The sequence below is a fragment of the Rhamphochromis longiceps genome, linkage group LG11, assembly GCF_057381845.1.
Source record: "Rhamphochromis longiceps isolate RC_006_pf linkage group LG11, R_longiceps_female_GT1.1, whole genome shotgun sequence".
In the NCBI taxonomy this organism is placed as follows: domain Eukaryota; kingdom Metazoa; phylum Chordata; class Actinopteri; order Cichliformes; family Cichlidae; genus Rhamphochromis; species Rhamphochromis longiceps.
In genome coordinates, this window is record NC_140567.1 from 3,432,755 (window position 1) to 3,447,329 (window position 14,575).

Sequence of the window (14,575 nt, forward strand, 5' to 3'; positions counted from 1 at the left end):
TTGTCTGTTTTTGATCAATAAATCATTAAGATGACATCAAAGACCTCATTTCTGGTTTAAGTTTCTTCTAACTAGCACTGATGCAGAGGCTCGCCTTACTTAACTGCAGCGAGTACGCACATCCTCAGTTGTAGATCATGTCGATGCTTTCGTTCAACACGACCAACATGGAAACCATAACGACATCATTTAGGTGTCACAGAGTTAATGACAAAATATGCAGTTTTTATTTCTCCCAGGTGAAGTTTGCTTGTTTGAGGAAGACGATGCCAAACCACATTACTCACTGTCCTGGAGCATGGCTCTGGGTGCCACACTGGCCTGCAGTCCAGTCGAAATGAACATTTGGGCCATCATCAAACAAAATATCTGATAAATATATGCAGGCCCCAAATTCTGTGACAAACTAAGATCGCTTTACTTTCCTCTAGTTCATATATTTAATTATGAATCCCTTAGGAACAATATTGCTGACACTGACAGTCAATCACAGATAAATTACAATGTGTGAAACAAAGTCGTGCATGCACTTCATATACACTGTCTCCATAACACAATGACTCAATTGAATCTAAGAGCTGAATGTGAACTCATCATAAAAACTGCTGATGTTCTGTTTTAAGGTGAAAAGTGACTGCAGAAATGTGTGCGTTAGTGCACGCAGAAATAACATGAGGAAAATAATCCTGCTTCCTGGTGGGAATATCTGAAAATGCTGCTGGGGGCAAAGATTTCATTTGTGACACTTTGGAAACAAAAGCATTGTCATGATCAGCAGATTGCTCGACAATGAGAGCGCCTGTGTTCCTGCAGATAAACACAATACACCTTAATTACCATGAAGATGATGATCAGCCAGGCCCTCGTTTCTCATGTTTACTGCGTCATGTTAGAACAGGTAAGGAAAATCAAACGGAGAGAAAAGTTCATCTCTTATATTTTTTATCAAAGTCCAAAACATAAACCGAACCGACACCAGTGATATTAATGTTTTGGTTACTGATATGAAAACTGCAACAAATAAATAAATAAATAAACATTCCGCTTTGGGACATTTACCGAAATATGAACTACTTCCTTTGTCATGAATCTGTCATCACTTCCATGAATCATTTCCGTCATAAATCAGTGTGTCACGCACATTCTCCAAACTTCAGAGGAGAATGTTCAGGCCGACATCTGTACAGATGTTTTCTGCCCAAGAGCCCAGAGACGGTGATACACGCCTCACAATAGAGATGCTGAAACAGACAAGTATCTTCAAAACAAGAGGTGATGTGAAAAGCGGAGAACTGATCGCGTCCATTGTTGTTTCTATAAAAGACGAGCTGAGCACAGACGCAAAATGCAGCGATAAAAACAAACGTCAGTCATCTTCCTATGAATATGATTGAATTCACGAAGATGATGCTGTGTACCAACACTTAGTGACCGTTAGTGGAAAAGTGTGAGCCCCGCTGGTCAGCAGCGGACAGTCTGCTGGAAAATCCTCACAACAGTTCAGAAAGTTGACAAATCTGCAGTTTTCCTTCAAAATGAGGTGCGCAGTGCTTAAACAAACGAACAAGCCCACTGATGTGGGTTTTCCACGGCCGCAAACTGTGAGCAGACATCATCTCAGTGGGAAGCGGCGGTCTGAGCTGCTGCAGGAGACATTTCACATCTGTTTTCTGGGTTTTTATGAACAACAGGCTCGAAAAAGGGAAACGGTACTCACCGATACTCCGGAAACTCTCTGACAAAGTTCTCCTCAACTTTTTCATTTTGCCCATTTTCTCCGGGGGCTGAGAGGCTGGCATCAGGTCGCACATTATTATCTTTTTCTCTCTCTCCCACCGACTTTGGCAGCGGGCTGGCTGTGGGGCTTCAAGCGGAGGAGGAGGAGGAGGACCGGTGCTCAGGCAGCCCTGCGGGGCTTCTTCAGCCCAGCTGCAACGCGCTGGCAAACACAGGAAACGGAGCCTGAGCGGCTCTCACTGCTCTCATCAACTAGTGAGAACAAATGCCTTCTTGAGACTGACTCAAGAATGCGGCTCCATTTCCACAAGAGGCACAAAAAGTCCGCGCTGGAGCATCCAAAGTGGCAAGCGTGCGTAATTGTCTGCGCACTGGCACAGCGAGCAAACGGAGCTCGTCTTCTCACTTCTTTTTCTTCCCGCAGCGTCCCGCTCGCTCCCAGCTCCGCCACAGTCTACATATAATTTTTTTGGGATTCTCTCTCCGGTTTCGACCCTTCAGACCCCGCCCGGGATGCGGAGATTGGAAGGTTCCCGGGAACACCGGCTTTTCATTGGTCTCAGAGAGTGGCTGTCAAGCATCCAGCCCCGCCCTCCAGTGTGTTGCAGCAGGAGGAATATTTGTAGAGTACCGGGCTGCTCTCCGCGCTCCAGCTTGAGACTGCTGCCCTCTACAAGACCCAGGCTCGGAGCGCGGGTCGAGGTGCCCCCCACCCTCGCCCCGCAAAGCATCGGCTTCATCGGGCTTCTTCTTCACCTCAGTCTGGAATATCACAGCCTCAGATGATGAAGACCGAGTTTGTCTAACTGAGAAAATCAGTGCACACAAATCACCGGGTTTGGTACACGTGTGTTCTTTTGCACTTCTTACATCATTCCTGTGTTACATCATAATAAAAATTCTATAGCTGTGTCACCTATGCTGTCATCCTTTTGTCATCATCATACCATGAAACCATGTCCTCTCTGCAAGCTTTTGTTTTACAAGGACTAAGCTGCTGCTTCTTCTGTCGTCTTCTCCCTTTAGGGGTCGCCACTGCGGATCATCTGCCTCCATCTCACGCTATCCCAGCATCCTCCTCCGCCACACCAACCCATGCCCTAGAAACTGAGCACTTTATAATAGTCAGCAGTCCACTTCAGCCACAATGAAACTCGCAACAGAGCATGATTGAGAGTAAAGCGGGCTGTGGGATTAAAGATACCAGAGCTATTCAGGTCCTGCATCAGTAATCTGAATCCTGCAGCAGTGAGCTCCACACTGTCATGTGTCTTTATGTGCTGCTCAGACCTGATCATGTCTGTACTGCAGAGACTCACAGCAACCATGTGAGCGGGTCAGTGGTCTTTAGGTGTGCACATGGCAGTGTTTGGCTCTGCAATCATCTCAGGAATGCAGCAGGCTTGAGTGTTTTCATACTGCGGTCTCATTACTTTAACTGGGGCACAGCAATAATGGAAACAAATGTATGGCTTCATTAGTTTAAACTGGTGCTTGATTGTTGTGTGTTTGTAGGCAGCATGCACACCTCTCTGCTGCCCTACAAAAGCAGAACATGTCGGATTAGAAGTGAGTTAAGACCAGAGAGTTCACATCTTAGCTTTCAGTAGAAATGATTTTAAGGAACAGGGTACAGAATGGGAGTACTGTTATTTAGGACACTTTCTACAGGCACTGAAAACAACTAGAAACCAGTGCACTGTGAAAGCAGAAGTGCTACTCTGACAGTCCAGAGTTCATCTCTGATGATGTCAGAGCGCAGATATGTATCAATGAGATTCTTTCCTGGGACAGGTAAAGCTAAATTGCATTTGCCTTATGCAAAAGTGTTAAATGTTGTCACACTTATCAAACCAATCACATACCACCATCTGTTTATAGGCAATTTGTAACTGTAATTTGTAATCTGTAATTTTTGATGTGTAATTTGGAAACCAAGTGGCAACCCCTGAAGTCAAAAGTGAAACCATAGCAGAAGTGACAAAACTCCAGTTCCTCTGTTGGCCTCTGACTCCACAAATGCAAATGCAGGTCAGTCCCCACAGACCTGTACATAACAACGTCCAGTGTTTGTGCCTTTCTGAGTATTTGCAGTGGAATCATCATCCCATTATGGATCATTAGCAGCTATATTCACTTGTAGCAATAACACAGAATTCTTAAATGTAACACATTAAGGTTTTTTATGGTATTTATTTATTTTTTTTACAAATAATAGTTATATTTGATAATAACACCTTGTTCAGCCCTGCTAGTTTTAAGACTGAACCTCTGGCCTGTCATGTGAAGTCAATTTATTGAATTCATTTATCAGCTCACATTGATCCATGCACAACATGTAACAGCTGGGCATAGTTCCTGGGTCTGAAAGTCTGAGTGGAAGATCCATAGACCTGCATTGTTTTCTAATTACCAGCAGAGGGTTATTCCTACTTCTCACTTGATGTGTGATGTCAGCAGCACTTTCTTGATGACTTTATGGTCTCAGTTGCTGTTTTTAAGTTAGCATAATATAGTGTTGATTTTGTAACTCATGGTCTCAAAGCAGGTTTGCTTCATATTACAGTTTTTCTCGATTGCCTAAACACTATAACCAGGCCTCTAAACTAAAATTTCAAAACCGTAACGCTATTGTTCAAAAAGCTCACCCATTTCCCTGAACTATAAACACTATTCCCTGCTTTGACACATGACTCAAATTTGGTGAACTGTTACTGCAAAACTCTACACACAAATCCCTACATTTTACAGTGCTTACACCATGTAGTCATTTAGAAAGTACTAGCATGCAATAATGTTAACTTAAGTCAGCATAGCTTGAGCTCAATTAGCACACAATTAACCAGGTGGAAACACTAGGAGTCAAAATTTAGCACACACCAATCAGAACCTGCGATGGATAGATAAAAGGGCCAAAGTCAGCTCATTCAGGTTTGAAACAATGGATCCAAAGAGATGCAAAGGAAGAGGACGTGGTGGAGAAAGAGGACGTGTTGAAGGAGGAGGACGTGGTGGAGGAAGAGGACATGGTGAAAGAGGAGGACGTGGTGAAAGAGGAGGACGTGGTGGAAGACGAGGAGGAGGTGGTCTAGGACAACAGGAAGGTGGTGGAGGAGGAGGGAGAGGTGGAGGAGGACGTGGTGAAGGAGGTGGAGGTGGAGAACGACGGCGACAAGGAAGGGGAAGAGCAAGGGCAAGAAGACAGTCAGTCTCGGATGAAATTCGAGCCACTTTAGTTGACCATGTCCTTGTCCATGGGATGACTATGAGGGAGGCTGGGCAACGAGTACAACCAAATTTGAGTCGCTTCACTGTTGCCTCCATCATCAGAACCTTCAGGGAGGAAAACAGGTAGGTGTACTTGCAGTAAGACTGCTTTGTACAGTAACGTTTAAGTTACTGAACTTATGTGTCTTGAGTTTCAGTATGTTTCCATTATTTTCCTGTAAAATGAATGTGTGACAGTTACAGTAATGAGTGCTTCTATTTTTGTAGGACACAGAGACGACCACCTGGTGGAGGCAGGTTAAGGCTTTTGTCGGAGGGGCAAGAGAGGGAACTTGTAAACATGGTAATTGCAAATAATGTAATCCGCCTGCAAGAGATTCAAAGGAGAGTGATTGAGGATGATCATCTTTTTCGAGGCATACATGCCATCAGCCTCTCCACAATTGACCGCATCCTCCGAAAGAATCAATTCCGGATGAAACAGGCATACCGAGTCCCTTTCGAACGAAACTCTGACAGAGTGAAAAACCAACGTGTGGAATATGTTCAGGTATGAGTTTTGATACTGTATGAAGTATTGTGTACCATCACAGCATGGCAGTTTATGCTGCCATTTCAGCACTCTTGAACTGTGGTTCAGGGTACCGATTGACTCTACTGTGTTATGTGTTTTGCAGAGAATCTTTGAGATTGAAGGACGGCCTGTTCCCCATGAAATAATCTTTGTGGATGAGGCAGGTTTTAACCTGACCAAAAGAAGGAAAAGGGGGAGGAACATAATTGGCCATCAGGCTATTGTAAATGTCCCTGGTCAGCGTGGGGGGAATGTCACTATGTGCGCAGCCATCAGCCAACGAGGGGTACTCCACCGCCATGCCGTACTAGGACCCTATAACACTATGCTTCTCCTTGCTTTTCTTGATGGTTTAAGACAACATATGTTCCAGCTGGACTACAGGGAACCAGCACAGCCAGAGCAGCCTCACTACGTTGTTGTGTGGGATAACGTCAGCTTCCATCGCGCTGCTCTGGTTCGTGACTGGTTTACCAATAACCCAAGGTTTTCTAATATCTTTCTGCCTGCATACTCTCCCTTTCTAAACCCGATAGAGGAGTTATTTTCGGCATGGCGGTGGAAAGTGTATGACCGAGAACCTTATGTCCGTGTTCACCTCCTTCAGGCCATGGAAGAAGCCTGCCTAGACATATCAGTAGATGCATGCCAGGGGTGGATCAGGCATGCAAGAGGATTTTACCCCCGCTGCCTGGCTGGGGCCAATATAGCCTGTGATGTGGATGAGATTCTCTGGCCTGACCCAGACCAAAGACAAGATGCTGAGGTGGGATAATGTTTCTGGTGTGTGTTGTACTGTATAGTACATGAATGACAATGTGCCACTGTACATACATTGGTTGCGTCTTTTGTGTTTATCATGTGACAAGGGTTTTGAAGGGGAGAACCATAAGCAACCTATTTGTTTTGGAGCTATTGTTTTGAATTAATTGTACCAGTGTGCAAAACTCTGTTGTAGTGTGTGTGTTTTTGAGGGCTTGTGTTTGATGTCTGTGGGCAAAGTTTGGTTTTTCAGCAGGAGTGAATAGTTTTGGGTGTAGAGCTTCATTTTGACCTGGAAATAGGATGTTTGGGAAATTGAGTGAGATGTTATGGATTTGTGTTTACTGTTGTGAGGATATGAGGCGTAGTTTCAAGAAATGTTTTTTAGCAATCGAGAAAAACTGTAATACCGAGCGGCAATCAGTGTACTATCGCTAGCTGAGACAAGCCGGTTAGCAACCCATAGCTAAGCTAATGTACAAATCTCTAAACTTTTTTTCCCTTAATGCTAACTAGTGTAGCCAGCACAGTCAGTAGCCTGCATGATTTTTGGAATTCACATGATATGAGGTAATTTAGGTGTTCAAAGCCCAAACGTACGTGTAAGTCAACTAACAAGGAACATGAACACTCAATCTGTTATTATCATCCAAAGCACAGATTATTACTGGACTCAAAAATGTTACCTGCTAGCTTCAATCAAAGGTTATGAAAGTTTAAAAACCTAAGAAAGCTCTCAAGTAATGAAATGTAGACACTGTTTTGTCTGACAACGGGCGACATCTCACTAATGCTAATAGTTACTCTGTAGTGAAACATGGGGCACCTATATGAAGGAAACTCTGACAAGAACTGATAAACAACTTTATTTCAATGCAATTTTTCAAATGTTTTTCATGCAGTAAATACACTATATAAAGAAGCAAGATTTATTTTGCTTATGTTTATATACGTTACAGTTTTTTACAGTCGCTAACAAGCGCCTACCCATACTTCAGATACTTTTTCTAAACTCTTAACACAGACCCACACCTACAAAACACAATTGGCCAAATGGATAATATCCTTCCCAAAAATACACTTTGTTAAATATATACTAACTCCTCATTTCAAATTAGAACACATCTTTCTCTGCACACACTAACTGTACAAAAACACTATAAATCTGACTCAAAATGAAATTAGTCTGTCAAAGAATAACACTTGTTTTCACTTCACAAGGTACATGCAGTCAATCAAAGTACACCAGGTTTCAAAATACTGGCTATTATTGACATTACAAAAACTGCATAGACTTTTATGTTTCAGTTTCACAGGTATTTGCATGCGAAACATGCAATCCACCATATTGACACCAGAAATGTCTTGGTTGGTAACTGTATGTCCACATGTACAGTAATGTTCACATTCAAAAGCATTCCAGTAAAAAGCAAACAAGTTTTTGTTCCTTTACTGTTTACCACAGGAGGTACAGTAGAAACACGGTATGATAGGACAGAGAAAGTTTTACAGTATTGCTTACAGTGAACAAAATATCCATGAAACACACAAGAGCATTCTGAACAAAAAAACAACAGCAAAAAGCCAAGATAAAAAGGGGGGGAGGGGGGCTAAAAAAAGGCAAAAAAGTTGCATCTAATCTCTGCGATCTTCAGGGTTAGGCCACATGTTTTCATCAACATCACATCTGATGTCAGCCAAGTCGATGCACCTGGGATAAAACCGCCTGGTATGTCGGATCCACCCTTGGCAATCGTCAACTGTGATGTCCCTGGAGCCAGCATCCATGGCTTCAAGGAGGGACATCTGGTCATGTGGCTGATGGTCATAAACCTTCCACCGCCATGCAGAAAAAAACTCCTCTATGGGGTTGAGGAAAGGTGAATAGGGTGGAAGGAAGAGACTCACCAGTCTTGGGTGGACTTCAAACCATGTTGTTATTGCTTGCGAGTGATGGAAAGCCACATTGTCCCAGGTAATTACAAAGGTCCTCATGTTTTCACCCTCCTGACCCTGCTCTGGAACCAGGCGCTGGTGGAGATCATTGAGAAAGGCAAGCAAGCGCTCTGTATTATAGGGTCCAACCTGACATCTGTGAAGGAGTAATCCTGCATTTGCAATTGCTGCACACATGGTAATGTTTGCCCCTCTCTGTCCCGGCACATCAACTGTGGCCCTTTTTCCAATTACATTCCGTCCACGTCGATGCCTTTTGGCCAGATTGAATCCTGCCTCATCGATGTATATGAATTCATGAGGGGCCTGGTTGGCCTCCAATTCCATAACTCTCTGAAACAAAGTTTATGTAAGTCATGTTAGTACTGTATACCATACTGTACTGTAACCTAGTATTGTGTAGGTTACCTACTTGCAAAGTGCAAAGCTTATAGAACTGGACATTGGATTGAATATACACTGTACCTGGACATATTGTCGTCGTAGCTCCTTGACCCTCTCACTGTTCCTCTCAAAGGGAACAGTGTAGAGCTGCTTCATCCGCACTCTATGTTTGGACAATGTCCGCGAAATGGTTGTGAGGCTGATTCTATCGATATTGTCGAATATCTCATGGTCCGCCACAATTCTGGTTTGTATTTCACGCAGTTTTATTGCATTATTTGCAGTAACCATTTCCACAATGGCAAGCTCCTGATCATTACTGAGGAGCTTTCCTCTTCCCCCAGAGGGTGGAAGACGTTGCATTCTTTAGAAAGACAGACAATTCAACATATGCATTACTGTATGACCATATTGACATGTCAAGTGAGAATAGGAACAATCCATGTAAAATGCAATACTTACCTGTTGGTTTGTTGAAAGGTGCGTATAATGGAGGCAACCGTTGACCGCCTCAAATTGGGCTGCACTCTTTCACCAGCCTCTCTTAGTGAAAGACCATGGTTGATTACATGGTCAATGATAGTGGCACGGATTTCATCACTGACTACTGTTCTTGCAGCCCTTGGAATGCCACCACCACGCATTCTTACACCTATACCTTGCCCTCTCCTTGGGCCTGCTCTTCTCTCTGGGCCCCTTGCTCTTACTCCTCCTCGACCAGACATTACAGTGTTTGTCTTTTTTTTGTTTCCAAAAACATCACTCCTCAAGGTCTTGCCTTATGAACCCCACTGAGTCTAAGCCAGAATGGAAGAAGGTGTGGTTGGCCCAATTTACCCAACATAAATCAGCTGTGTGTCAATTATTCAATTGTTTGTTTGTTTACAGCTGAGATATATTTTTGATATTGATATTGTTTTTGTACTGATATCATTGCGGGGGCAGAGGTTTTTATACTGTATCTACGGTTTGGAATATTGTTTTTGCTATTGTGGGATGTTGTGTGTTAACATTCGTAGATACTACAAGAACAGTCCATAGTTTTGTTGGGAGGTATAACTTGTCTGTTAAGAAAATGTAAGCATTGTGGAAATGTGTTCACTGACTGCATATTGGGTGAACACGACATGAAATGTGTGAATGGTATGGCCACAACAGACCGATCCTGTGCTAATTGTGTTTAGAGTTTTGCAAATGTGACAACTGTTTGGACAAACGCTTGTTAGCGACTGTAAAAAACTGTAAGTGCTTGAGTCTAAAAAGTATGACTACAGTAACTCAGAACTGACCATTCGGCAGTGTAAATTCTAGTTAACCTTTAGTTAACCTTATTAACCTGGTTGACTTAAAAACTGGAATAGGGGTGGGTGAGTGCTGAGTACTTGGGTGAGTGCTGAGTACTTGTATATGTGTGCATATGCGGTTCACTCTGGCACAGCTGGCTGCCGGCAGAGCCGGCGGGCACGCCACTGCAGCCCCCTCTGACTTCTGCTCCGTGGCTACTGGGTGACCCCTCATCTGGGGCTCTCCTCAGCTCTTCCCATGAGGGTGGCACGGATGCCCCTCCGGTGGTCCTCCTTGGGCTCTCGCACTCTGGGGCCTCTGGATGTCTGGATGTCTGGGGCCTGGATCTCCTCCATGCCTGCTTCATGCCCTGGGGGACGGGGCTATGGCTCTCTACATCCTCTAGCAGACCATTACATGTGGAAACCATTTGAATACAAGCGCGCTGATCCACACAGGTGTGCACACGGGTGTTCACTGTCCATAGACATAAACTACACCTCTATTGGCTGCTATTTCCAAGCACATTGTGCGCTGTCGGTCCTGCTTGCTACAAAACAACATTGAATATTTAGTATTTACTGCTGTTTACACTTAGCTAGATTAACGTGATGTGTTGTGTTTAGTATGTTGCTCTGTTTTTTTTTTTTGCTTGTTTTCTCTTCTTTTTCTCTCAACAGGTGATCCAGGAGATTTTTTTCTTTTCTTTCTCTTTTTGTGCCCTTTCTCACTGTCCCTCTTCCCTTCTGATTTTCTTTTCTTTCTCCCTTTCCTATCCCTCAGTCATGTCTGTCCCATCTGTAACAACTAAAAATAAAATAAAATAAATAATAACAACAAAGGTCGATCAAATGGACCAATACAGCAAGGCCGTGATGATCCATTTGGCAAAGTAAATCCATTGGGTCTCCTTGTTGGTCTTCAGACAACAATTCTGACGGCTAAAGAACCAGGAGGTCAAAAAAGGAAAAAAAAAACTGGAATAGGAAATGTATGTTGACGTAACAATGGATATTTTTAGGATATTTCACTTCACCAATTAGTTTAAGTAACAAAATAAAAACTACTAAAAATGATTTTTTTACACACTAATGTTGACGTAGAAGGAAAGAGTCTCATTTACTTGTTCTGAAAGAAAGTAAGTGTTGTTTTATTCAAATGCTTCAGAAATCGATAGAGGAAAAACAGGTTCCATTCTCCTAAAATACAGCCAAAAGTACAGGTACAAGTACAGTTATAAGCATATTTTATTTTCCTAATTTTCTGGAACAACTGACACAGTTTTTGAAAATGCATTTTGTAAGACAGGTTTAGTCTTTACAAGTTTACATGATTTACATACAAAATGTCACAAAACATTATTTAGTTGGTTTCTTTCCCAAACCAAGCATCAGAATGAATGTGGAAGTGGTTTTTTGTATTTTCACATCTCAGGTGTGAGGCATTAACAGCCTGAACAGGAGCCACAGTGCTTACTGTAGGTTCTGGAGGCCATCAGTTACGACACCTCCTTTTATTCTTTTCTTTTTTTCTTCCGCCTGTCCCGTTTGGCTCTTTTGCCATCAGAATTATTGTCTAAAGGCGAAGAAAGATTCCCAACGGATTTACTTTACCAAATGGACCATCCCAGCCTTGCTGTATTGGTCTATTTGATTCACCTTTGCTTTTATTGTTTATCTTATTTTCACTTGCTCCACACGGGACAGACTTGACTGGGGGAAAGAAAGAGGGAAAGAAAAACAGCGGGGAAGAGGGACGGTGATAAAGGGCAAAAAACAAAAACCAACAAAACAAACAGACAAAAAATCCAAATATCGATCACCTGGATCACCTGTTGAGAAAGAAAAAAGAGAAAACAAGCAAAAAAAAAAAGAGCAACATAATAAACAACATCATCGCGATGATCTATGTGAAAATAACAGTAAACACTGAATATTGAACATTATTGTGCAGCACATAAGATCAACAGAACACAGTGTGCTTTGAGGTAGGAGCCAAAAATGGTGTCGTTTGTGTGTGTGAGCACCCGTGTGTACACCTGTGAGCATGAGCGCGCTTGTTTTTAAAAGGTTCCTTCATGTAATGATCTGCTAGAGCAGACCTTCCCAAAGTGTGGGGCCCGCCCCTAGGGGGGGGGGCGCAGAGCCATGGCAGGGGGGGCGCAGGATGAAAAGGGGGAAAAAAACAAAACGCTTGGACACTGCTAGCACGGGCGCCTACAGAAACGCAAAGCAGGAGATGAAGCATCGCTGAATATGTTTCCAAACAAACTTCATTCTAAGCCAAAGAGTAGAAAATACGTTGAAGCAAATCTTCCCTTTGGCTTCACCTGCACAGGTGCCGAGGTAGGTCTCCCTGCAGGACTGGTTTCCCCTGCGTCGGGAGCAGCACTGGGCTGTTTAAATCACAGACAAACAGGATCCCACAGTTTGTTTTCAAAAATACCCGTGTAGGTGCGGACGTAGCGTAAAAGAGTTAGTAGTTTATTTTATTACTACCTGTGATTTATTGCAGGTCACTTGTATTTGCTTAATTGTTTACTAAATGTTTGAGGTGTGAAATAAACCGCAATGGAGCAAAATATGGGTGTGTGGTTAGAGGATGTGTGCGTGCATGTGCGTACACACGTGCACGTGTGTGTGTGTGTGTGTGTGTGTGTGTGTGGGGGGGGGGGCGAACATTTTTCTTGCAAAACAAAGGGGGGCCCAGCAAAAAAAGTTTGGGAACCACTGTGCTACAGGGTGTGGGGAGCCATGGACCCGTCCTCCTGGGCATGAAGCAGGTATGGAGGAGATCCAGGCTCCAGACATTCAGAGGCTCTCAGAGCCAAGGACCACCAATGCACCGATGTCTGAGGGAGTCCGCCACTGGCAGGGAAAGTGGTGGGGGGAGATAGGCCTCCATACCTTGGAGGGCCTGAGATGTCCCCAGAGAGGTGGCGTCTGACACCCAACCTGACCTATGGACACAGACATACAGACACACACAGATACAAACATCCATTCCCACCCTCATGCTCTCATATACACTTACTCCACACTCACCCAACGTGGAGACCGACATAAATAGACACTGTACACACAATCACACTCCCCAAGCGTACTCTAAGAACCGGTTCTAGGTACCCTTGCCCCTGGAGGGGGAAAAGGCACCCAGACCCAGGTGGTGTTACCCTTTTCCCTGGCGTGGGGAGATGCAGACCGCCCTGACTCCGTAGCAGCAGGGAGGCCCCACATTCCAGACCCCAATTGGACGGCCAACTCCTCCTCCTAATAAGGGCAAAGTCATTCAACACACCAAAACTGGAGCAAAAAACAAACAAACAGCGTAATCAAGACATGGATTCCACTGGACCCCCGAAGGTGAGCTGTGGTATCTGCACCAAGACCTTTTAAGTTGTGAGGTGGGGGCCTCCGTGGATGAGACTTGCTTGTCCAGCACATCCCACAGATGCTCGAGATGGGATCTGGGGAATTTGGAGCCCAAGCCAACACCTCAAGCTTGTTGTTGTTGTGCTTCTCAAACAATTCATGAACTGTTTTTGCTTTGAGGCAGGGTACGTTTTCTGCTGAAAGAGGCAACGGCCATCAGGGAATACCATTTCCATGAAAACGTCTACATGGCAACAATGCTTAGGTAGATGCTCGTGCCACTCCCAAGGTTTGCCCAAAGCATCACATTGCCTCTGTCAGCTTCTTCTCATAGTGCATTCCTGTGCGAGGTGTTCCTGAGGTAAGTGACGCAACCCAGCTATTCATGCGATGCCAAAGAAAATGTGATTCATCAGATCACCTTCTTCCATTGCTCCATAGTTCAGTCCTGATGCTCACGTCTCCTTCGTTGGTGCTTTACATGGGTTACTATGGGCACCCTGACTGCTCTCTGGCTATGCAGCCCCAAACGCAACAAACTGTGTAACGCTATGTATTCTGACACCTTTCTATCAGAACCAGCATTGACTTTTTTTGGTGGTTTGAGCAACAGTAGCTTACTGGTTGGATTGGTTGGATCAGACCACACAGGGCAGCCTTCACTACCTACCTGTGTCAACAAGCTGCCCATGACTCTGTCACTTGTTCATCACTGTTCCTTCCTTGGACCACTTTTGATAAAGACTGATCACTGTACAATGGGACCGTCCCACAAAAGCTGCAGTTTTGGAGGTAGTCTGACCCAGTCGTTTAGCTTGCCAATTTTTCCTGCTTCTAATACATCACATTTTTTGCCTACCCCATATTAGGGTGGCTGTAGCGCAGGAGGTAGAACAGGTCAGCTGCTGATCGGATGGTTGGTGGTCGGTCCCTGGCTGCCCGGTTTGCATAGCCTGACTTGCTCTCTGATGCATCCATCGGAGTATGAATGATAGAGTTAGAAAGCATAGATAACAGTGCTTGTGTGGGAGAGTAGAAAAGTACTGTATAAGAATCAGTCCATTTACCATTATTATTTAACACGCTTGTGTTAAAATGTTATGCCTGATTGGTGTATGTCTTTAATGTATGTATTTTACTTTAATCACAAATTAGAAGAAACTTCTCATCTATTTCAAATCCCACAACAGTTTTGGCACCAACACAGAACATCTGGATGCGGTCTCATGGCGTCTATTCCACATAGTGAAGGACTTTAATTGAGGTTGATCACGCGATC

General features: G+C 43.9%; 1 protein-coding gene across 2 annotated transcripts in view; it reads right to left on the bottom strand.

Annotated features, from left to right (window-relative positions):
- cdk14 (cyclin dependent kinase 14) overlaps positions 1 to 2,202 on the bottom strand; it is a 237,020-nt gene extending 234,818 nt beyond the window's left edge. For both annotated transcript variants that reach the window (XR_014913714.1, XM_085422048.1), the window contains exon 1: positions 1,718 to 2,202. Coding sequence is in view for 1 of the 2 variants with exons in the window: in XM_085422048.1 (XP_085278174.1) it covers positions 1,718 to 1,811 (94 nt within the window). In the remaining variant the exon portion in view is untranslated. The remainder of the gene's footprint in view (positions 1 to 1,717) is intronic.
- Between the last annotated feature and the right edge of the window lie 12,373 nt (positions 2,203 to 14,575).